Below are 22974 nucleotides of genomic sequence, written 5' to 3'. Positions count from 1 at the left end.
CTTAGAGGAAGATTTGCCACCTACTGAAGTCTCAGTAACTAAACCACATGAATACATTCCAGAGGAAATGACACCACTTTTCTTCTTTTTTTTTTCTTTTTCACATTTCAGGGTCCTGACAACTGTACAAAGTGCTCTCATTTTAAAGATGGCCCAAACTGTGTGGAAAAATGTCCAGATGGCTTACAGGGGGCAAACAGTTTCATTTTCAAATATGCTGATCCAGATCGGGAGTGCCATCCATGCCATCCAAACTGCACCCAAGGGTAAGCATCCTGGCTGGCCAAGGGCTCACCTGGTATGTGTTATCCACATGTATCTTTATCCCTGGTACCATCTCTGAAATGTAAACCATTCTCATAGAACTCTACTAATCCTTATATTTGAAATGCTGATTTAAAGAGAAATACTAAGAGAATGATTTAAGGAGTAAACTTTGTACACTCTTAAATATTTCTGCTTAGCTTTTACCTGTAACCATTCTATTAACACCTTCCTGAAACTAGTGTCGGGTATACTTTGGATGCAGTTTAGAAATTCTTGCAGATTACATTAGAGATTCAAGATCTCACAAAAGATATGACAATAATCATGCTTTTGAGGTTTGTGTTTATCAACTCTTTAACAGAAATTTTCTATTTCTGTTTCTTTATTGTCAAAATAAGCTTAAGGTGAGGATATTTCTCTTTGATAAATACTACCTTAAATTACTCCTTCAAAAAAATATGAACAAAGGTAACAATGGCAGGGAAAAAGGGAACCTAGTGATAAATATATTTAAAAAATAACGAGTACATTTTGTGAAAGTAACCTTGTTACAGGTAATCCTTTAGCCTTGAATTTCTTCAACTGATATAGGGCAATCTGAATCTTGGTAAAATTTTTTTCCTGTTTTTCAAAAGAATACATTGTGCAATGAATAATAATTAGATTACCTTTGATATTGATAATAGTTGAATAACAAAGACACATTACAGAAAGAAGAAAAGCACTGAACTGTAAAAGAAATAATGTCATTCATTTAACAAATTCCGACAACTATTTCTTAAGAGACAACAAATCTATTTTAGTAAGGATTTTTCCTTTTCATTCCTCCGGAAGGTGAATTTGTAATTGAAAGCAGTGTTACATTTGCCATCCTCCTACTGACCATAAAGCCTTTTCTCCATTGTGAATGCCCATAGGCGGGTGCACATACACATATAAACACACACACACAGACACACACACACACATACACACACATTTGTAGTTGAGAATCAGCTTGGGTGCTTTATATCTGGCAGGAAAGTGTGAGATTCCATAAAGAGATGTTCTGCCAGATTAAGGGATAGCTGTTAGGGGATACTGAAGAAGTTAAGCAAGCGACATCATTTCCTGCCAAGAAAACATCAATTTGCAGATGTTGCTACAATTTCCTGCAGGTCAAGAAATAAGCTTAACTCACTCTGTGAAGTGGCAGATCCTCAAAAGGTAAAGTAATATTCTGCCATTCAAATTCAAATTCAGCTTTGATGTGGTAATTGCCAACTCATTGATTCACACATAAGCACGTATACGTTTAGGGTGCTGAAACAGTCACATAGACACTTTGCTTCAAAGGAAACTAGAGGTAATAAACTGCTCCCCTTGTGAGTTTTTGGCATACTTGAGTTAAGAGTATTGCACAAAAAAACAACTGGTTCTGCTGGAACAGAAGAAAGAGTCAGCAACAGAAAGAGAAAACTTGCCTGCTAAAATAATCCACAAGAGAATTTTATTGTTTTGCAGCTAAAATTAAACCAGTAAATTATTCAATATAATGTTGATGTCAACAGCTGTTGCCATTCAAAATGAGACCTTTTGCTGTTTTTGCAAATCTAATTACAACGAGGCCATTAGGGAAATGAAAGTGAGATCACAGAGCCATAGTCTGGTTGCATGGCTGGTGTGTCTTTCACTCTGCCCTTTTAAATCATTATTATATAATAATAATAAACATATATAGTAGGAGGAAGTAGAAATATGAGGCAATGAAAAGAGATTCGTTTATGGTAGCAACAAAATCTCCATCTCAGTCAAAAGGAAGGATGAAAGTGTAATGGGGAAGAAATCTCACCAGAGCATTTGGGAACTCCAAGTGAACAGAAAAAAAGATGCCTTTAGCAATTTTCAGCTGCAGGATTAAGTTGAGACAGAATTTGAATATTGTACTCCCTGGCGTCTTCCAAGGTAAATGCATTCTCTAATGACTGACTTAATCCTAAAGGATTTTTGTTCCTGTTTTCATTTAGCTTTCTGCCATCCTGTTTTTAAAATACCTTCTATATTATCCAGATTCACTTCATAAAAATGCTGTGGTTCTAGTCCTAGAGTATTCTAGTGCCAGGAATTCCGGAAGGATGTGATTCTTAAATTCCTAAATCTTCATGTATACTCTATTTCAGTAGAACAGTGTGCTTTGAGATCTTTTACTGAAGCAATAATGTGTTCTGTGCAGTCAGTCCCTTCTTTCCAAATTGAGCATATAGAGATAAGATATTTTCCTAGGAAAACCACAGGGGCAATGAGGATGATAGAGCAAGTGACTATTTTTATTCCTAAACACAGGTAATAATCGACCTATTAGTAAGTATGAGCTCACCAGGCCAGTTCCACTTTGGAAAACAGCTTTTCTTTTATATGCCTATATGATGTCGGATAATTCAAGAACCAGGTTAAGGAAAATATTCTTTCCAATCACATTTTTTAGAAGTAAAGTTCTTTCTTTGAATACTGTTTAATGATTTTTCTGAAAATAAGTTATCTGTGTCAAATTTTAAAAGCACTTTTACCACTCTAAAAGTACATTAAATATAATGGCTCTAACAAGTTCTCTAGACACTTTTAAAATAGGTCATCTATTTAGCCCTTATAAGTAGATTCTCACTAATATCCATGGAAACAAGATTGTCTCTTCTTACCTTGACTAGAGAATTTTTATTTTAACAGCCTTTTCTTAGTTTATTCACTCTTCAACTTTGTTATATTGGGTATCTGCTCTGCATCACACACAGTGATAGGAAAATTCAGAAATGAACAAGATGCAGCTTTTGACCTCTGTGAACTCACAGTCCAGTAAATGTATATTCTTTAATTTACATCCTCTGTTAGAGGCCAGACCTTTCTCCACAGTATTTTGAAATGATGAGCAAGAATTTAAACCTTACGAATGATGTTCAGATTTGAAATTAGCAAGATAGAATATTTTTTAAAGATTTGTAAACTAATGTAATTAAATTGTGGTGAGTGCAAGAATAATTGTTTCCTCACTAATATCATTTGAGTATGTGCTCATTTAACGTCAGTTTAACTTTGGTTTTGCATCAAACCAAACCTGCATTTTAGACTTGGAATGAAATGGTTATTTTATATAATCTTTTAATGGAAAATTTTAAAAATTTCCTTCATTTTTATTTCAAAATTTAAAGATTTTATCAAAATATTGAAACTATGTTGGTTAAATGAGTACATCAAGGAACTTATAAGTCAGTATGTACTAACAAAGGTTAAACAGTTTAATATTCAGAACTTTAGATATGGTTTTGAAATTTGTTAATTAGACATGCTGTGTTTTATTTTTCTGATCTTTCTGTAAGTATTCTACTTTGAAACAGTATTTTTTTTTTATAATTCTATTATTCTAGATTTTGATTCAGTTATTTATTTGTGATTTTGGCTCTTCAAAAGTTTAGTGTTTCTGTTGTTCTATGATCTTGCTGAATGGATGCAGATTGCATGTACTAATTAGTTGCTTACAGAAAATACAAAGGGTTGAAAAACAATATCTATATTTTAGTTTTCAGTGGCTTGTATTTAGAAAGGGTGGTGCCACTTCAGTCATATTCTTATTTTTCTTTATCTTTCATTTTTTTCTTTCATTCTCAGTTTAAAAATAGGTTTGAATCTCAAATATCCTACATAATCCCCTCAGCAACGTTTCTTGACTCTACATCCTGCTCCCTCAGTCCCTCCCCCCATTTCCCCTGACTCTATTTTTCTATCTCCAATTTGCTTCTCAACAAAAACCTAAATTCTAGTGACCATGACAATGACAAGTAAAATTATCTTAAGAGTTATTTTACCAGACTTCTCTGCATTTCACACTGATGATCACCCCCTGCATTTTAGACTTGGAATGAAATGGTTATTTTATATAATCTTTTAATGGAAAATTTTAAAAATTTCCTTCATTTTTATTTCAAAATTTAAAGATTTTATCAAAATATCGAAACTATTTTGATTAAATGAGTACATCAAGGAACTTATAAGTCATTATGTACTAACAAAGGTTAAAAGTTCTTTTCTGATTTGACTTCCATGAGACTACAGTTAATTGGTTTTACTCAATTATATTTTCCCACGCTTCTGGCACAAAGAGCTCATCTTATGTCACATACTGTTGGGGTTCCTTGGGTTTCCATCTTCAGCCTCTGCTTTTCTCACTTTTTATATCTTCTTTAGCCATCTATTCACTTACATGGTTTCCACTTTCTCCTACATGCTATTTCAAGATTGATCATTCTACTCATGCCTTCTTTCCCCCTTAGTCACTCATCTTTCCAACTGCTGATAAACATTTCTATCTAGATGTAGGACAGCCATACTAAACCCTAGATACACAAAACTGAAATGATCAACTCCTCATCCCCTAACACATACAGGAAGAAACATATGCATCTTCTTGGATTCTCTCAATGATGGTACCACTATTAGTGAAGCTAGAAATGTAAGTCTTTAACTCCTTTGATCCTTTCACTTTCATCAAATCAGGAATCAACTGCTCCTTTTTATTCCCTCTATCTTTTGAGGTATTTCTTGAATCTGTTCTTCTGCCTCTATCACAGTTACCATTTCCCTAGTTTAGTCCATCATCTCTTACATGGACTCAAAGAGTCTTTGTGCCAAACGAGTCGGCCTGGCTGCCAGCTGACTAGTGTCCACAGGGCAAAGAGATTTATTGAAAATACTAATCTAGCAACTTCACTACTTCTTTAAAGCCCTACAGTGATTTTCTATTGATTGTTACTAAGCAAATATTTCTCAAAATCTGACTCCCACCTAATGTTCTAACTTCTTTTTTTCCCCTTTCTATTGCCTCATATTTTGCTCTCCAACTACTAAGAATTATTTGTAGTTATTTTGCATATACGATACATTTCTTCAGGTCTGTGCTTTTGCTCCTGCAGAAACCACCGCCACCCCAACCCCAGCTCACAACACTAAATTTCAGCTTCCTACCTCCCCCAAGAGGGTTACCATGCCCTTCTAGGGCGGCTCTAGGTGCCCCCCCTCCACACTACCCTGAACCGCTTTTTCATGTTTATTATTACATTTATCACATGATTCAATACACAGCTGTTTATGCATCTGTCTCCTTCATTAACCTTCATTAAATTCAGAGATCATTGAGAATAGAAAAATATCGAATTCATCTTTTTTTCTCCCTCTAGCTCCTAGAATGCTAGGAACACTTAGTAGACATGTAACATAGGGCTTTTTTAATGAATGAGAATCTTTCATATTCACACTTTTCCCTCAAGTTAAATTTTGGTTTTGGATTTTTTTTAAATCCTTCAAGGGTTATTATAAAGATGGATTGGAAACTAGCCATAGCTTTTTAGATTCTCAGTTGGAACTAATAAGTAGACTTTTAATTTTACAAAATGGTAGGAACGTATAAAAAAAAACAAGTTCTTTGGAATATAATGAAAAGAAAACTATATAAGACAAATTGGAAGCTTTTTTAGTAGTTAATTTTCCATTTTTAGAAATGATTTTGACTATAATACCAATTTAATTCTATGTACTCTAGATTTTTCCTTTTTAGTTGCTTTTTAAAAGACTTTTTATACAGGTGTATTCTATTTCTATAGGTTAAAATTTGTGCTACTCCAAACAAAAACAAAAACAAACCAATTTTTCAGCTAGCAGGAATGTTATAACAAATGTTTATGAGGCAAAGAGATGAGATAAGTGACTTAATTGTTATTATAGGTATGTTATATTAGTTCACCAATGTTTAGAGTTATTTAAATATATAATAGATAGAGTGGCCTTATACATAGGCACCTTCTTACATCATTATATGATGATCCTATCTTTAGCTTCTTTTTCAAATTTGAAAATTAAGAGTTTGGAAATACATGTAATCTTTATTACCAATGAAATAAGGCACTTCTATAAATCATAACCATAAAAAGGATATTGATAATGTTCTCGAGCTGTATGTCTTTGAGGGGAGAAAAGGAAAGGAAAAAGAGTTCAGGTGTATTGGAAGATGAAAGAAATAATACTTCTATGTTAGTTCAAAATGAAGTTCTAGGGACTGTACATTAAAATTCTGTGTACTTATGTAATTCCATTTAAATGTTAGTCTCAGTGTATTCTTTACTTACCTGGGTCTCAAAGGTAATTCATTTCCTTACAGAGTATTTCTTTATCTATTATTGTTTGAGTTCATTATTATGGTAGTTTAAAAACCTGTTTTTGTTTGCCTATTATGGCATTGCTACTTTAAAAGAGAGTGTCAAGATAAACTGCAGTATGGTGAAACCAGTTAATTTTCTTTTTAAATAAATTCATGTTTAAAGATAAGTATCTTTTAAAGACAGACACAACCAAGAACCAGAATAATCTGATTATGTAAAGTATCCATGAGAATAGCATTAAAGCATGTTGACTCATTTTCTGCCAAAATCGATCTTTAATGAGCATTGAGCATCAGGTTATTATATTATATTGAATTGCTTATGGTTTTCTTATTGATTTTTTTTATTTAAACTTAAGGCCTTTCTTAAGAAACCATACACATGAAAACAATTATAGTCACTGAAATATCAACTTATTTGTCGAGACATGTAATCATGTATGATGCATATTAGAAGTGATATTAAAGTATTAGAAGTGAGCTGTGTGTTTGGAAGTTATTCACAGAACCAATGTAATATTTCCTTTTACTGTGGGCATTTCTTTGCATTCCACTTGGTTGATAACGGCAATTCATTTATGTGTGTTCATCAAGCAAAAATCTTCTTGCTGGCTTGAAATTCATTGTGTTCCAAAATAGTCTAATAGTTATAAGAATTCAAGATAATCAATATTTGTTTTACTGATTTTTTAAATGACTAATTTTTCTCCCCTTGTATTTTTTTAAATTTGCATTTTCTGCAGGTGCATAGGCTCAAGTATTGAAGACTGCATCGGCCTGATGGATAGGTACTTGGTGTGCTTGCTTCCCATGTTCTTCCTCCAAGGCTCCGTGTGTGAGCACTGGTGCATGTGTGTGCATGTCACTGTGGATGGAGAATGATGTTTTCTGTTCTGTAATTGCCTGCAGGTGTAATGGTCCCACTAGTCATGACTGCATTTACTACCCATGGACGGGCCATTCCACTTTACCACAACATGCTAGGTAACATCTACCATGTTTCCATTTTGTCGCTCAAATCCTTGCCTAGTTATCGTGAACAAAATGTACTAACCAATTGGGTTAAATTTTTAATATATTATAACTCTCAATATATCTAATTAGAAAGTTTTGAAAGAGGCATAAAACACTTTCCTTCTCAAGCCAACTTTCCAACTTTCTTATCTTTTTCCTTCATTCATTGTGATACAAGAGTCCCAGTTAGTAACACCATCGATTTTTTTGGGGGAGACTGAATCTCACTCTGTTGCCCAGGCTGGAGTGCAATGGCATGATCTTGACTCACTGCAACCTCCGCCTCCCGGGTTCAAGTGATTCTCCTGCCTCAGCCTCCTGAGTAACTGGGATTACAGGTGCCTGTCACCATGCCTGGCTAATTTTTGTATTTTTAGTAGAGATGGGTTTTCACCATGTTGGCCAGGCTGTTCTCGAACTCCTGACCTCAGACAATCTGCCCACCTCGGCCTCCCAAAGTACTGGGATTACAGGCATGAGCCACCGTGCCCGGCCTTGATTTTTAATTTGTGTAGTCCAAACAGCATTTTGAGTTATTAATATATAACTTTAATAGAATATTTTTGCTCTTAATTTAATAGATGATTACAAAAATATTTATAAGGAAGGAATTTGCAAAAGTTGATCTATCCTTGTATTTATTATTTAATTTAATTCAATTTCTGATTTTATATTATTTTTAACTGGTTGGCATATTCCTAATTATAAGAATTAACATAAAGACAATACAGAAAATATTTTGTGCAGGTAAAAGTATAACTTGGAATTTAAAAACAAAACATAAGACTCATTTCCACACAAAAACCTATATACTAATGTTTGTAGTGGCTTTTTCATAACCACCCAAAACTGCAAACCACTCAAATGTTCTTCAGTTGTAGCATATCTATATATTGTAACACTACTGAGCAATAGAATAAAAAGGAACAAACTGCTGATACACCCAACAACATGGATGGATCTCAAAAAGATTGTACTAAGTGAAATAAACCAGACTTAAAAAAATACATACTGTATGATTCCATTCACATGGCATTCTGGAAAAGGTGAAACTACCAGGACAGAAATGTTGCCAAGAGCTGGAGACTGGGGTATGGGCTGACTGGAAAAGGGAAGGAGAGAATTTGAGGAGATAATGGAACTATGCTTCTTCTATCTTGATCATGGTGATGGTTGTACAAAAGCATGTGCTTATCAAAAATTGTAGAACTGTACATTTTACTGTATATAAATTATACCTCCATAAATCTGACTTTTAAAATATCTCATAAAACATTTCCTATATGAGAAAATAGTAACTTTACCATCTTATGTAGAGATATTGTTAGATTTATTTACGAAACAAATTAATTACATCCTTTTGGGAGAGAGAAGGTAGTACTAAAGTTAACAAAATGTGAATTTTGGATGAAGTATTGCCTTTTAATGTAAACCCTTGTATTAAAGTATACATAGTGTAAAAGTACACAAAACATAATTGTAAAGCTCAGTGAATTTCCAAAAATGAAACATTTGTGTAGCCATCAACCAGATCAAGAAACAAGATGGCAACAGAGCCCCAGAAGCTACCTTGTACCTCATTCCAAGGGTAGCCCCTGTACTGAATTCTAACACCATAGTTCAGATTGCCTGGCTTTTCACTTTATGTAAATTTAGCCATACAGTGTGTATTCTATGCATCTGGCTTCTTTTGTGAAATATTATATTTATGAGATTCATCTGTGTCACTGAATTTAGTCATAATTTCTTCATGCATATGTTACTGACTTTACATGTTTTTAAAATAAATACATCATCTTAATATATCATTTTAATGAATAAAAAAATTAAATTCCAAAAAGAAAGGGAAGCATGTGCTAGAGTAAATTGATTTCTACAACAGTGGCACTGTGACACTTGGGCACAATCAAGACTAGTTAGTATAGCTACTTAGAGCAAGGTAAAATTATGAAAACATTAGAGAGAGGGAGAGAATGCCTAAGATCTAAAGTATAGTTTCATAAACCAAGGTTCATCTTAGATTGTTCCTATATTTATGAAAGAAATTTTCCTTCTTGAGACCTTGGCAGAGCAACTGCATTATCAGTTTGAACAGTTTTCACATTTGCTTTGACGATTTTCTTATAATTATGTAGTTATTCCAGTGTACTAGTTAGGGGTAATATAGTACAGTGGTTAAGTGTTCCATCTTTAGAATCAGATTTTCTGAGTTCAGAATCAGGCTCTACCATTTTTAGATGTGTAACTGTGGGTAAATTCCTTAAATTATCTGAGCCTCACTTTCTTTATGCATAAAATGGGAATACTAATACAGTTCACAAACTGTAAGATTGAATGTGTCCTTAGAACAGTGCCTGGTCACTCAATAAGTATTATTATTTATTATATTTCTGTGTATCAAAAGTTCTCAAACCTTGGGGATGAGAGAACATGCTTCCCAGTGTGTATTTCACTGAAAGGAGAGCACTGATTTAGAGAGTCTCTAAAGTCACACGGGGAGCTTTGATGTGTACCTAAAGCTCTTTTGATGGGCTCCTTGAAGGAAGAGAGAGCATTTCTCTCTCTTCACCTTCAGAATCTCGATTACAATGTTGGCCACTGATACTAACTGTGGTAGGTCATTGGCTGATATGTGGAGGCAGAGAAAAGGTTAAAACCACATTGATAGATCACTTGTTGTCCTGAATGCTTGTAATTGAGGTTATTTAACTCAAAATCATAGTGTATCTTGTTATAGATTTAACATTTTCAAAATTTAAACAAAAGCATGATTGGAATTAATCCTCTTGCCTGCTTTGGTTTCCAGGACATGTTCAGTCTGAGATTCCAGTAATCTCAGACTAAAACATCTAGTTCAGATTAGCCTTATCACAAATAGGTGACCATGACCAGTCACTGTTTATAGATAATACAGAAAGTAAAGCCCATCATTTTTAAGAAGAATCACCTGTAGCCCACAATATAGGTAAAAAGCAGGGGTTCTTGAATGTCTAGGTTCAAATATTGGCTCTATCATGTTTTTAATCTGTAAAATGGGAAGTATAATGATTATTTTGAAACTGAGAATTCTTATAACCCTTAAGATTGGTGGGAAGATTACATGAGATAATGCATACAGCTTTAGCCAGCATATAGAGTGTATTCATTGGTGGTACTTACTGCTGCCGTTGAAATGTTGGCATAATAATCACTTTGAAAACCTCATAAAGTTAGTAATTTACATATCAACAAGGCATTAATCCAGTGGATTAGTGACTACAGGATTGATATATCAATATTACTCAGGTTTTAAGCATTTCAATATTATACCAAACTTCTAACTATAATAATTTAAAATAATTCATAGCAATAGGTAATTGTTCCTTTTAGGAAACTCTAGATATATTTAATTAATGCCTATTTAGAACTTAAATATAATGCAGTGTGACTCCATTCTTCAATTGCATTGACTTGTCAGAATCAATTGACTTGTCAGGGGATGTTTATAAGAAAGTTTGAAATTTACGTGAAGTATTTAGCCTGGATGCCTTGCAAAAGTGTGTGTGATCATGGAACATTTTGATGCAGATTGGGTAAGACGTGAAAGTAGCAAGTATCTGATTTTTCAGGTCTTCAGTATTGCAAAAAATGGTTACCTCTCTGAGATGAGGTGGGCGTGTATTTCATTGAAAGGAGAGCACTAATTTAGTAATATTATTTTTAAATTTCATCATAGTTTTTCAAAGCATCTGTCAATTAATTAAAGTGAATCTTACATAATAGGAGGACAAAAACTACAAAGGAAAATAATTGTTTGGGGCAGGGCGCGGTGGCTTATGCCTGTAATCCCAGCACTTTCGGAGGCCAAGGCAGGCAGATCACGAGGTCAGGAGATCGAGATAAGCCTGGCTAACACGTTGAAACCCCGTCTCTACTAAAAATACAAAAAATTAGCCGGGCGTGGTGGAACATGCCTGTAGTCCCAGCTACTCAGGAGGCTGAGGCAGGAGAATCTTTTGAACCTGAGAGGCGGACGTTGAGGTGAGTCATGATCCTGCCCCTACACTCCAGCCTGGGTGAAAGAGCGAGACACTGTCTCCCTCCTCCCTCCTCCACCAAAAACAAAGAAAGTAATTGTTTTGAGTTTCTTAAACCATATTTTAACTGGCGGATTATCCAAATGCCTAGTTTCTTTTTAGTCACAGAAAATTACATTGAGCATGTCAATGTGGCCATTTCAAAATATTTAGTGTTCATATTCCCATATTCCCTCCACCCCATTGTATTCTGTTTCCTAAACCAGAGGGGGCAGGGTGGGAGCGGAGCGGGGAGAAGAAGATTTAAGAAGATCAACTTTCATTTTCTAAGCAATGTTATTCTTTCCTAAGCCTGCAATTTATGAGTTGATTCCACACTCCATTTATATTATAGGCTGCTGCTGGAATTTCTTTCAGGAAGATTTGATAAGATAGAATAGAATTTCTTTTTTACCTTTAGTCTCCTAGAATATGCGGCTTATAATGAAAATAATACTTGATATTTTAGAACCTCTCCCTACTTCCCTTATCTGAATTAAGTGCCTTAAAAATAGTATTTGCCTTTGGTGGTTTTCCTTTTCCCTCAAGAATCCTATAAAAAATATGTTTAGCAAGATTTTTTTTCATTCTTTTCTGTATATTATTTATTTTAGCTTGCATACATGCTATTTTCATATAGATTCTGATGGAATAGAATATTTGCTTCTAATCTATTGTAGATTCTTGGTCAAATATATATCCAAAGGCTTTTTTGTTTGTTTGTTTTTTTGTTTGTTTGTTTGTTTTAATCTCAGTCTCGTATTAGGGCTGAAATTTGTTAATCTCAATAAGTCAAGTTTCTATTAGCAAAACATGTCTTTATGTTAGTTAGCAGTCCACATGTAAACTGACTAATAACTCTTTTCAAATTTGTAAAATTATTAAAACAACTAGATATCAAGCATTTTTATCTAGCTACTTGCTCCAAATCAATTATTCTAGGTGCTTCACAATATAAAATAAAGCCATTTAACTAAGTTCAACTATCTAAATCTCCTGTGGGCAGCTATTTGAAACATTTTATATTCTTGTCATATTTTAATGTCTGTGTCATACTTTTAATTTATGGTATAGTAGTTATTAACTAAGAGGTCACATAACAGTTTAATCCTTTAGCAGTGTGACCTACATGTGATATGTGAGAGAGATGATATGATATTACTAGCACCACTTTCACAATTGGCACATTTTGTTTCCTTGTTTGTTTTGCCCCCAAGGAACTTAGTTCATAACTTATGTCCAAATCAAATGGTCAAAATCATCCATAGATGGTTACCTTAGATGAGTGGCAGTTGTATTATGATCCTTAAGTCCAATAAATAAAAGCACACAGTCCTTTATTGTAAGTCTATCCTCAGTCCACCAAGTTCTGTGTATTAAATTTACTTTTGAATTAAAAAGAGTTTGAAGAGGTGAAGGAGAGTGTGTGAATCTCTTCTATTCTACATGATCTTTTCCCCATTTCCCAGTACCCATAAAATACCAAGGTTATCACAGAATTATAAGGGAAGAACAAAAACATCTCAGCTCAGTTGTTAATTACTGCTCATACAGTTAAAGGGGTTACTTTAACAGAAGTAGTTAGTATCACAAAGTTGTAAAAGTGGCTTTTACATTGATAGCAAAATGCTCAGACATTGTTACCAAAGCTTCTAGAGACCCTAAAATGTCAATATTATAAGTCACTGAGTGACTTAAAGTATAATAAAACAGAACTTAAAGTATAATAAACAAACAAAACAAAACACAGTTCCACAGGTAAAATTACGGGCATGGCATAGCTGGATATTTTTCTTATCTTCTCACCAGGCTGAAATCAAGGTGCTGTCTGGCCTGTGTTCTCATCCAGAGCTTGGAGTCCACTACCAAGTTCATTCAGGTTGTTGGCACAGCCAAGTTCCTTGAAGTTGTAGGACTGAGGTTCCCATGTTGTTCTGATTCTTAGCCAGGACTGCACTCGGTTCCTTGCAGCCATATGTATTTGTTGTCATGAACCAGCCCTTCCCACCTCACCCCTACCATTTTCAAAACCCAGCAACAATGCTTCAGATCCCTTTATTCTTTGAATCTCCTAGGTTTTTCTCTCTCTAACCAATAGACCCAGATTTGAAGGCTCATGGGATGAAGTCAGGCCCTTGCTGATTGTCTTTGTATCTTCAGGTCAAGAAATTTGGGACCTTAATTACATCTGCAAAATCCTTTCACATTAGCACCTGGGTTAGAATTTAAATCAGTGGGAAAGGTATGTGTATATTTCAGTGACTGTAATCCTGGGAGCAATTTTTGATTTCTGTCTAGCACATCTGCTTACCCTGGGGACTTGATCATATAATATTTCCAATGGTGCCATTCTTGTTTTTTCTTGTCCTGAAGGAAATTTTATTATTATTCTGTGTGTCATGCAACTTTGCCATATAAAGGCACCTTTTTGTATGAGAGATCAATTGGTCAAACTATCTTCAAATAATTTATTATCATATTCTTGCCCCAAAAGGCCCTAGAGCAAGCAATAAGGTATTATCTTGGAACTAAAACCAGGCTTCTCTTTGTACATTTATATACCGTAAGGTAAGGTCTCACTGTCCATGTTGGTTCCAGGTGCTCATGCTGCATTATTGAGCAGTACCTCACAGACAGAATCCTGATTAAAGTACTCACTGGTTAATATCAAATTTTTGGCCTTTTCATTAAGTCATCAGACCTGTAAGTCTCTTTCAAGATTGCTCTAGACCTGCACTGTCGAATATGGTAACCACTAGCCGCATATGGCCATTAAGCACTTTCAATGCAGTTAAAGCAAATTGAGATTCTATGTAATTGTAAAAAGTACACTGGATTGGGAAGACTAGTATGAAAAAGGGAATGTACAATATCTTATTAATAATGTGTTATATCAGCGACATGTTGATATGTTAATAATATGGGCATACTGGGTAAATAAATGCAATTAACTTCATCTTCTTAAATATGTCTGCTAGAATATTTTCAATCACTTATTTAGCTTGTATTATATATCTATTGGACAGCACTGCTCCAGCCCAGTCATCATGAGACTTTGATTTAATATTCAATTTTGGTAATAGTTTTATACAAAATAAGAACAGTGGAGGGAATGATTTTGCATATTCACAGAAGGGTGTTTATTTCATCAGCTTCAATAGGTTACAGATGGGATGAGTTAGAGTCGAGAAAAAACATCTGTTTGCCTGAACCCATTGCATATACCTGTATATTTATATGTGCACACAGATCTCATAAACTTCTATAAGAGAAGACTAAATTATGATAATTTGAGTCTGCATTTAGAATTCCCAATATGGCCTACTTTTAAAATTGAACATTACTCAAAGGGTTGGAATTATATATCATAGATCTTCTTAAATTTGTTTTATAGCCCATATTTTAATTAAAATGTTGTTTCAGTTTTTATAAATGAACAATACTTAACCAAAAATATTTCTTAAGTAGACACCAAAGTTTCTGTTTTTATGTCTGTCATATATTTAGAAAAGAGTTGAACTTATTTTACCATATAATTTAGGCATATATTGTATTAGATCTTAAGTAAGTACCTTTTTCATATTTTCTATTTAACTAGGGGAATCTAATTAACTGAGACCCCCTTCTGTGATGTTGTTACATAAAATGATGTGTAGATATTAACTCAAATTGCTCTCTTCATGCCTTTTTCTTATTACCTCAGCACATTCCCTAATTAATCATTTTTTCATAAACATACAATTATTTTTCTATACTATGTATATAGGCAGGAGCTAATTAGCAGAGTGCTTTGATTTATCAACAAAATTCCCTTACAGTGATTTCCTTCTCTGCCATCATCTACCCTTAAACCCAAAGAGGTGTAATTTCATTGTAATTTTGCAGTAACTTAGTATTAAAGAATGAATGATAAGGAAAGGGAACCTCACCTCTAATAAAATCTGAATGCTTGTAGCCATTGTAATTTTTATAGCATTCTGTTCTTCTGCTCAGTGTAAAGTGTTCCATATGCTTGAGTCATTTATGGAATAATTACAGTTACTTTTAGTAGAGTAAAAATAAAATAACAACAAAAACCTTTTACCATAAAAAGTTTACTTGTTGAGGGAAAAATACCATGTTTTTCTGAACAAAGCAAGATAAATTTACAAAGCTACTCCTTTATTCAATCTCTGACCTCCAAATCTTGGAGTTCAAATCCCAGAGAGAATAGCTATATTGTTCCACACACCAGGAAAAACAGGACCAAAGGGAAAACCAAAACATCAGTTTTTATTTCTTTCTCAGAGTACTGATGCTTTTTCCAAAATCTTGTATGTAGCTAGGAGCTTGTTTTTACCACCTTTAGAAAATCCTAATATGTATCTATATCAGGTGTGTTACACTATGACATTTCATATTTATGACAAGCATATAAAACAGTAGTCACCATTGTCATTCATAAATGATGAAACAGAGTAATTCAGCAATTTACAAAAAACATCACTCAATGTCTTTCTCTTAGTTTTAATTTTTACCAATTAAGCCTACCTCTGTATAGGATTTTATAATGCAGTTCTCACACAGAGTATTTTATCCTGGACCAATAAATTCCATGATCTAAGCATGTACTCCTATAATTGTAAATAACATAACTTTTTTAATACATCAGATAAACTAATTTAAGACATATGTAGACAAATATAGGCACAGTTTTTAAAAGTATTTTCTAAAGTGAGAGTTATTTTAAAATTCTGCAGAGCTTTGAAAAAGTTGTGGTTTCATATGAGAACAACTTTCACCTGTTCCTAATTGCATTAATGCTACTATCCCCAGCCTCCCTCATCAAAAGTACAAGTAAGAATTCAAATCTCATGGACAATAAAATAAAATAAAAGACAATATAGTGCTGGACTTTGGCAGGCACTTCCTTGTTGTCACTAGACCATACTGTAGGATTTATGGGATTGGGCAAAATTGATTGGAAGTAGTAACGATTGTAGGTGATAGGTTATGAATCTTAGATTGTGTATCATCTTGCTCTGGTTGTTTTGGTAAAAAGTGATTTCTCCCAAGAAAAATTCTTCCCGCTGTCGACACAGTCAAACATACCATATTTTATTTGTTTTTAACAGGAGAAAACAGAACAAAACAAAAACCCTCCTCCATATGTGTTATTTAACAATATCCAGCCAGTAAATATTCATTGTATTTACTACATGTTAAATGTTGGCTAAGATACTGATGAAAGAATAGAGAGAAAAATTAACATAATTCCTAATATCATAAAATTCATTATGTAAGGAAAGAGAAAATATTATTTAATATTGGTTTATGTTATTTACATGCACGATTATTTATTATGAGGGAAATTATAAATGATTATGTGATATGCAGATGGTAAGAAAAGAATACAACAAATGACACCTGGGTTTTTGACCTGAGTAACTGAGTAAGAACGATGTCATAAACTGAGATGGAGAAGACTCAAAAGGAAATAGAACAAATTGTCTGAGGAAAATAAAAAATTCTGTTAAGGTTATAACAAATTGGAGATGTTTATTTGATATTCGAGTGAAGATTTTGTGTAGGCAAATAAATATAATACTATAGAGCTCAAGGGAGGAGTCTGAGTCATCAATCATATTTAAATTTGTTACATTAAATGAGATTCCATATGTAGAAAGCGTAGATGGAAAACTGCCTAAGCCTTAGAATACTCCATACTTTATACGAGCAGAACAGAAGAGAAAGGTATAGTATGGCAAAGGAAATGGAGACAGAATGGATGGAGGTAGGAGGAAATCAGGTAAAGTGAAGCCCCGGAAGCCAAGTGAAGTAAATGTTCTAGAAGGGAGTGAGTCCATATGCTGACTGGGAAGCAAGTATTCACCACCTATCTTAATCAATTGTTGGTAATGTAAATATTTAGTATTATCAATGTGAATGGCTGGCTAAAACTATTGGAATAAGTAATCAGGGAATTGGGAAGCCAGAAATTTGAGTGAATGGAAAGAAGTGTTAAGATTCAAAAAATATTTAGAACTTAAAATGTAATATCATACTTAGTGATTAACTGGATATGAAGGAATTGGGATAAGAAACTGTTAATCTTTTTTTTTTTTTTAGGCTTCTGGCTTGCAAAGTTGGATGGATGGGGGTAATATTAGCCGAGATTTGTCACAGTAGAAGGGTGCTAAATTAGTCATCCTGTGTTTAGTTTCGGATGTGGTGAATTTGCAGTGACTTTGACATATTCAAGTGATGCTAAATGGGAAATTTAATATACAGATATGGAAGTTTCTCCAAGTGTTGATATCTTTTGAGAAATGTAGATGAGAGAGAAGAGAGAGAGATTGGGAAATAGTTGGAATGGGAATAATATCAAGAGAAAGATATTTTGAGAAAGGGTGAAAATTTGAGTCTGTTTTGGAAGATTTTATAGAGTATGAGAGGCTGGAGATACAGTAGAGAGAAGAGATTATTAATTATAAAAATTTCCTTAAAAAAGAATCAGAAGAATTTAGAGGCAAAGAAAATCTGAAAGGATTAGTCTTAGAGAAGAAAAGATTCCCTCCTTCATTATTTTATTGGAGAAAATAATTACAGGATAAAGATACAGATAAATGTATAACTTTTGTAAGAAACGTTGAGTTTATGTAAAATTCTAAACTCTCTTTGAGGTTGTAGATGAAATCATCTTGCCAAAAGGGAGGAGGTGTATTTGTATGAGGAGAGAGATGGTCTGAAATATTAAATTCAAATACAAACTGGGCTAATTTTTGCATTTAAAATAGTCTGACATTAATCCACAAATCATCAATAATTTGCAATGTGTTTCTTTACATGTCTCTGACTTGAAGGTCACCCTATTTTACTTTTGCATGGAAAATAACAGGTTGCGGTTTGCTCTCAGTGACTCTAGACTCATTAAATTAGAAGACTGTTAAATACATAATCAGAATCTAACAGCATCCTGTATGTGTTCTGAGACATTAATAAATTTCCATACCTGTAGCGTTAATTGCAAAATGCTGATATATAATAATTACTCCAAATCACATCATTACTACAAACATCAGCAATTGTGCAACTGTGCAGGTACAGATTACTAGTAAATCAGTACATCATGAAATATTTTTCCTATTTAAGTTTTTGTATGCTTTCAAATAAGAAATTATGATGGAATTCCCTTACAAATAAAATTTCTTTGGCTTCTGATTGTACTTATGTAACTAAATTTATCTTCAAGCTATGGTTCTGATCTTAGCAATTTGTCCCATATGCCTTTCTTTTAAATCCAAAGCAAGTAAATATAGATCTCATCATCCTGATGGTTAAAGCTCACCAACTCATCATATTTTAGTTATTTTTTATTTTTTCCCTCTTTCTGTCTTTTAAGGTTAATTCTTTTTTTAAAATATATTTTTAAATAAAATTTAAAATTACAAAAGTAATACATGCTCAGAGTATTAAATAGAAATGTATATGTTATGTCTACGCATTAGTCCTTCCACACATTTCTCTACATACTAATACATATATACAATAATAAGTGTTTTTGTTTACAGATAAGGGAGCATACTCTACACATTATTCAGTAACTTACTTTACTCAGTCAATAGTACTTTATGGACAGCGTTCCAGATCAACAGACATAATCCTTTTTTATGATTGCCTAGTATTCTCTAGTATCAATTTACCACTAACTCCCTATTGAAAGATAGGCAATCCCTATTTTTTTGCCTTTTACAAATTATAAAATAAATAACATATATATGTATGTGTATCTGGCATTACAAAAGTATGTTTAGCTGGGATTAATTAAAATACATGAAAATATTCAAGTTTCTTTTTCATATATGTGAATTGCTATTCAAAAAGTCAAATAGAAAACACAATAAATATCACAGAAGTTACAACATGAGTTAAAACATATTTGAATTATAGTGTTATTATAAAATACATAAATTTATAACAGATCATTATCTTTCATAGCTATCTAAAATTAAACAAGTTCCATCAAAGTATGGCTGCAAGTTTTTCACCAAAAGTTGCCAAAGACTGCATAACTTAGAAATGTCTTCTAATGAGCTTAATAGTTTCATTTATGGTGCCATTAATCGTGTTATACAGAGATCTTGATGGATAAAGAAGTTTAATTGTTCAAAGTCTGTTGATTTATTAATTGGTTTCAAGTAATCCTAGATGGTCAGTTATAGATATATGTATCTGTAATATTCCAACATCATTTATTTTTATGGAGGAATAAGAAAAAAAATATATATATATATAATTCACAGGATGGCTTTGATCCTATATAGTTTTGAAATTATAAATAATATTTATAGAATAACTTAGTCATAGCAATGCCTAATCCTTTTATAAAACACTAAGAATAGATTGTGAGGGCTTCTCTCTCTCTCTCTCTCTCTCTCTTTCTCTTTAAGGTATTACAGATATCATTACTTGATAATAAAGGATAACTGGAATGAATTTTATAAGAAAGTGCCCATTGCATATCATCTTAAATTTACACTTTTGTTCTTTAGATTCATTTGTTTGTTTGTTGTTGACTATTTGCAAATAGCTAAATACTAACATACTTAGTGATCCCAATAACTACTCAAGAAGAGATGTTAGTGTTTTTCAGCAACTAACTCAGTGCCAGAGGGTGAATTTAGGACCCAGTAACTGCTATCTCTTACTCTTCTCCCCCTTGGCTCTAAGAAAAACTTAGATTTTACATAAACTCAATTGGCATGATTATAAGTAAAGATAAGTCATTTGCTTAGATAATTTTCTAAATGAAAAAATAAAGATACACAATCTGAAAGTTCAAAGACTGAAAAGAAGAAAGTTTATAGATATACTTCATTTAGGAAACTTAAATGGAAGGCACTATGTTTATTCCAAATTACTTTTAGATGATTTTCTTATGACCGTTTAGAAAACAAAGAGATTTTAAAAGATCTTCTTCTGGATGTCCATAAATAATACATAGCATTACATATGGCTGATTGTTAATAGTATACACAATTTTAATAATAAAAAAAGAACAGATTGGAAAATTAATATTCTAGCTTGGAAGAGAGTGTTTCATGTAGATGTGGGTTTTTTCCTTAGTAGTAAATATTTCTTTTGCATGTAAATGAAATGGTTTCAGGCAAAGTATAAAGTTGTCTTGGTATTATATTATTTCAATGTTGTTTCAAATGCTTAGTTTCGATTTTTTTTCTCTTACATTATCTGGAGGCTGTGAATCTGTATTCAGAGCATCTGCAGAATCATAACATCGTCTAGGCAATAGCTTTTGAAAAAAATGGGTTTCCCCATAATTAGAAATGTGTTCTAATTAGGGGTTGGGTGTTTATATAAGTTTAGAAAGGAGTTATATTACTAAACATTGTTATTAAATGCTTTAAAATGTGTTTTTGTGAATTCAGTCACAATAAACCTCCTCTTAGAATACAAAAACTAATCAATTCTAAGTTAAAAACATTATTTAAAGTGGGGTGCAATGACCAAAAGCCTCTGTGAAAGGAGGGTTTGTTTGTCTTTTCGCCAAGTCCCCTGTGGAGACAGAAACAGTCTCACCCTCTCATTTTTTCCTTGGGTTACTTCCAATCTACTATGGATCCAGAAATTAGAAAACTTGGATGTTCGCGTTTTGTCACATTAAATGCTAATGAAGAGCTCTGTTTCTTCATGTTCTCTTTATTGATCTTTCAGTACATATTTGCTTGAGGTGTATAAGTTCAGGAAACATTTACTACTTTTGAATTTTATCACTACTTGAAAATGGATGACACATAATATCCTGTCTATTATAGCATATTTAAATTCCACAATTTAGAGGCAGCATCCTTGAGGAAGCTCTACAAGTTTCTACTTAGTGTTACTTATAAATGTGTGAGGCACTTCCTCCCACCCCTGTCCCCCTCCAATGTAAGGGTTCAGAAAAGTCTGATACACATAAAACCTAGTCAATGACCAGGAGAGTGGGACAATGAAGCAGACGTAATAGAAGCACCAGAGATAGTAAGTGTTAACAAGAAAGGAAAGGGCCATTGACTTCATTTATGTTTTTAAAAATCCAAGTATCTTGAGATGATGCATTTGACAGTTAAAATGCAAGAAAAAAAGGAAAAGTGAAAAATTTGGACATAGTCACTTTTCATACTAACTTTTCAGTTAGTATCTTCCTTGCCTACAAGTAAAAACAGTAATGGGTTCACCCAATAGTTTTGTGTGTTATTCTATTTCATAACAGTAGTCTAGAAATGGCATAGCTGTTGCCGTGGGTTCCATGGATCAGTAACAACAGGACCAGAACTTATATCATTTTATTATCTTTCTGTTTTGATAGTACACTGAGTGCCGCAGCTCTAAGCATTACATCCAAGGACAGAAGTAGAGGAATCAGCTTCATCAGCTCTACCTGTTCTTTCCCAGAATTCCCTATGGTCAACCTTTGCTTTCATTTCATTGGCGAGAATTTGATTGTATGTTTACACCAAGATGCAGAGAGACTGAGGAAGTTGTTACTTAACATTTTAAAACTCACTAAATTGGAATGTGTTAGGGAGCAAGGCAGTAGGAACTACTGTTGCTTTAGTCAGCCTGGGACTTGGACACAGTATGGTCAGGGTGAGGGATAAACTAAACTAAAACCAGCAAAGAAAAATAACAACTCATCCCAGGATTAGTTTCACTGCTTTTAGGAGAAAATATTATTTTACCAAGTACTATGAAATTTGGAATAAGCAAATGTTAAACATGTATCAGTTTCATTTCAGAGAAATGACTCTTCTCATTTTCTTTAAATATTTCATAAATAACTCTTTTAAATATTTAAAGTATTTCTTTAAATACTTTAAATATTTCATAAATAACTCTTCTCATTTTCTTTCCATTAAAGATATTTTAGAATTATGCTTTTGTTAAGTTTAAAAACATATAGGGAGTTCTGAGATTGTTGAAGGATATATGTGCTTTCGAGGTTTGATTTAAGATAAAAAGTTTGTAAATATTTATAGAAGTAAACTTTCATTCAGTTATTTATTCATGTAACATGTATTTAGTGCTTCTTTTTGTGAGACAATAAACTAGACTCTAAAACATAAGAAAGTGTTTGTGACACAATTCCAGCACTTAAAGGACTTATGTTTGAGCTTATAAAAATAGAAATTCTTTTATTTTACCTTCAATCTCTGAATATGATTGCTTATCATTACATAGATAAAGAGATGGATGGTACATTCTATCTAGGGCATAAGTAGGAAAGTGAAGAAGTCCAATGATTGAGTCCTGAGACTTTCCTATATTTAGAGGTCAGGGTAATACGGAGCAAATAGCAAAAAATGAGTGAAAAGGACTGACCAGACAGAAAAGAAACTAGGGAAAGGATGGCTGTCAAGGGAGGACAGTGTTTCAAGAAAAGAGAACTGATCATTTGTATGAAAATCTACCACGAGA

At 33.2% G+C, this 22974-nt stretch overlaps 1 protein-coding gene across 4 annotated transcripts in view; it reads left to right on the top strand.

Moving 5' to 3' along the window:
• ERBB4 (erb-b2 receptor tyrosine kinase 4) overlaps nucleotides 1-22974 on the top strand; it is a 1160906-nt gene that overhangs the window by 882565 nt on the left and 255367 nt on the right. For 2 of the 4 annotated variants that reach the window (XM_007966140.3, XM_007966144.3), the window contains exons 15-16: nucleotides 112-266; nucleotides 7358-7432. In XM_007966140.3, coding sequence (XP_007964331.2) covers nucleotides 112-266; nucleotides 7358-7432 — 230 coding nt within the window. Of the gene's footprint in view, nucleotides 1-111; nucleotides 267-7191; nucleotides 7237-7357; nucleotides 7433-22974 lie in introns of all 4 variants that reach the window. The other 2 variants (XM_007966143.3, XM_007966145.3) reach the window with 1 other exon arrangement.

This window comes from Chlorocebus sabaeus, chromosome 10 (assembly GCF_047675955.1).
Source record: "Chlorocebus sabaeus isolate Y175 chromosome 10, mChlSab1.0.hap1, whole genome shotgun sequence".
NCBI lineage: Eukaryota > Metazoa > Chordata > Mammalia > Primates > Cercopithecidae > Chlorocebus > Chlorocebus sabaeus.
This window is presented reverse-complemented; position numbering and strand designations above follow the sequence as displayed.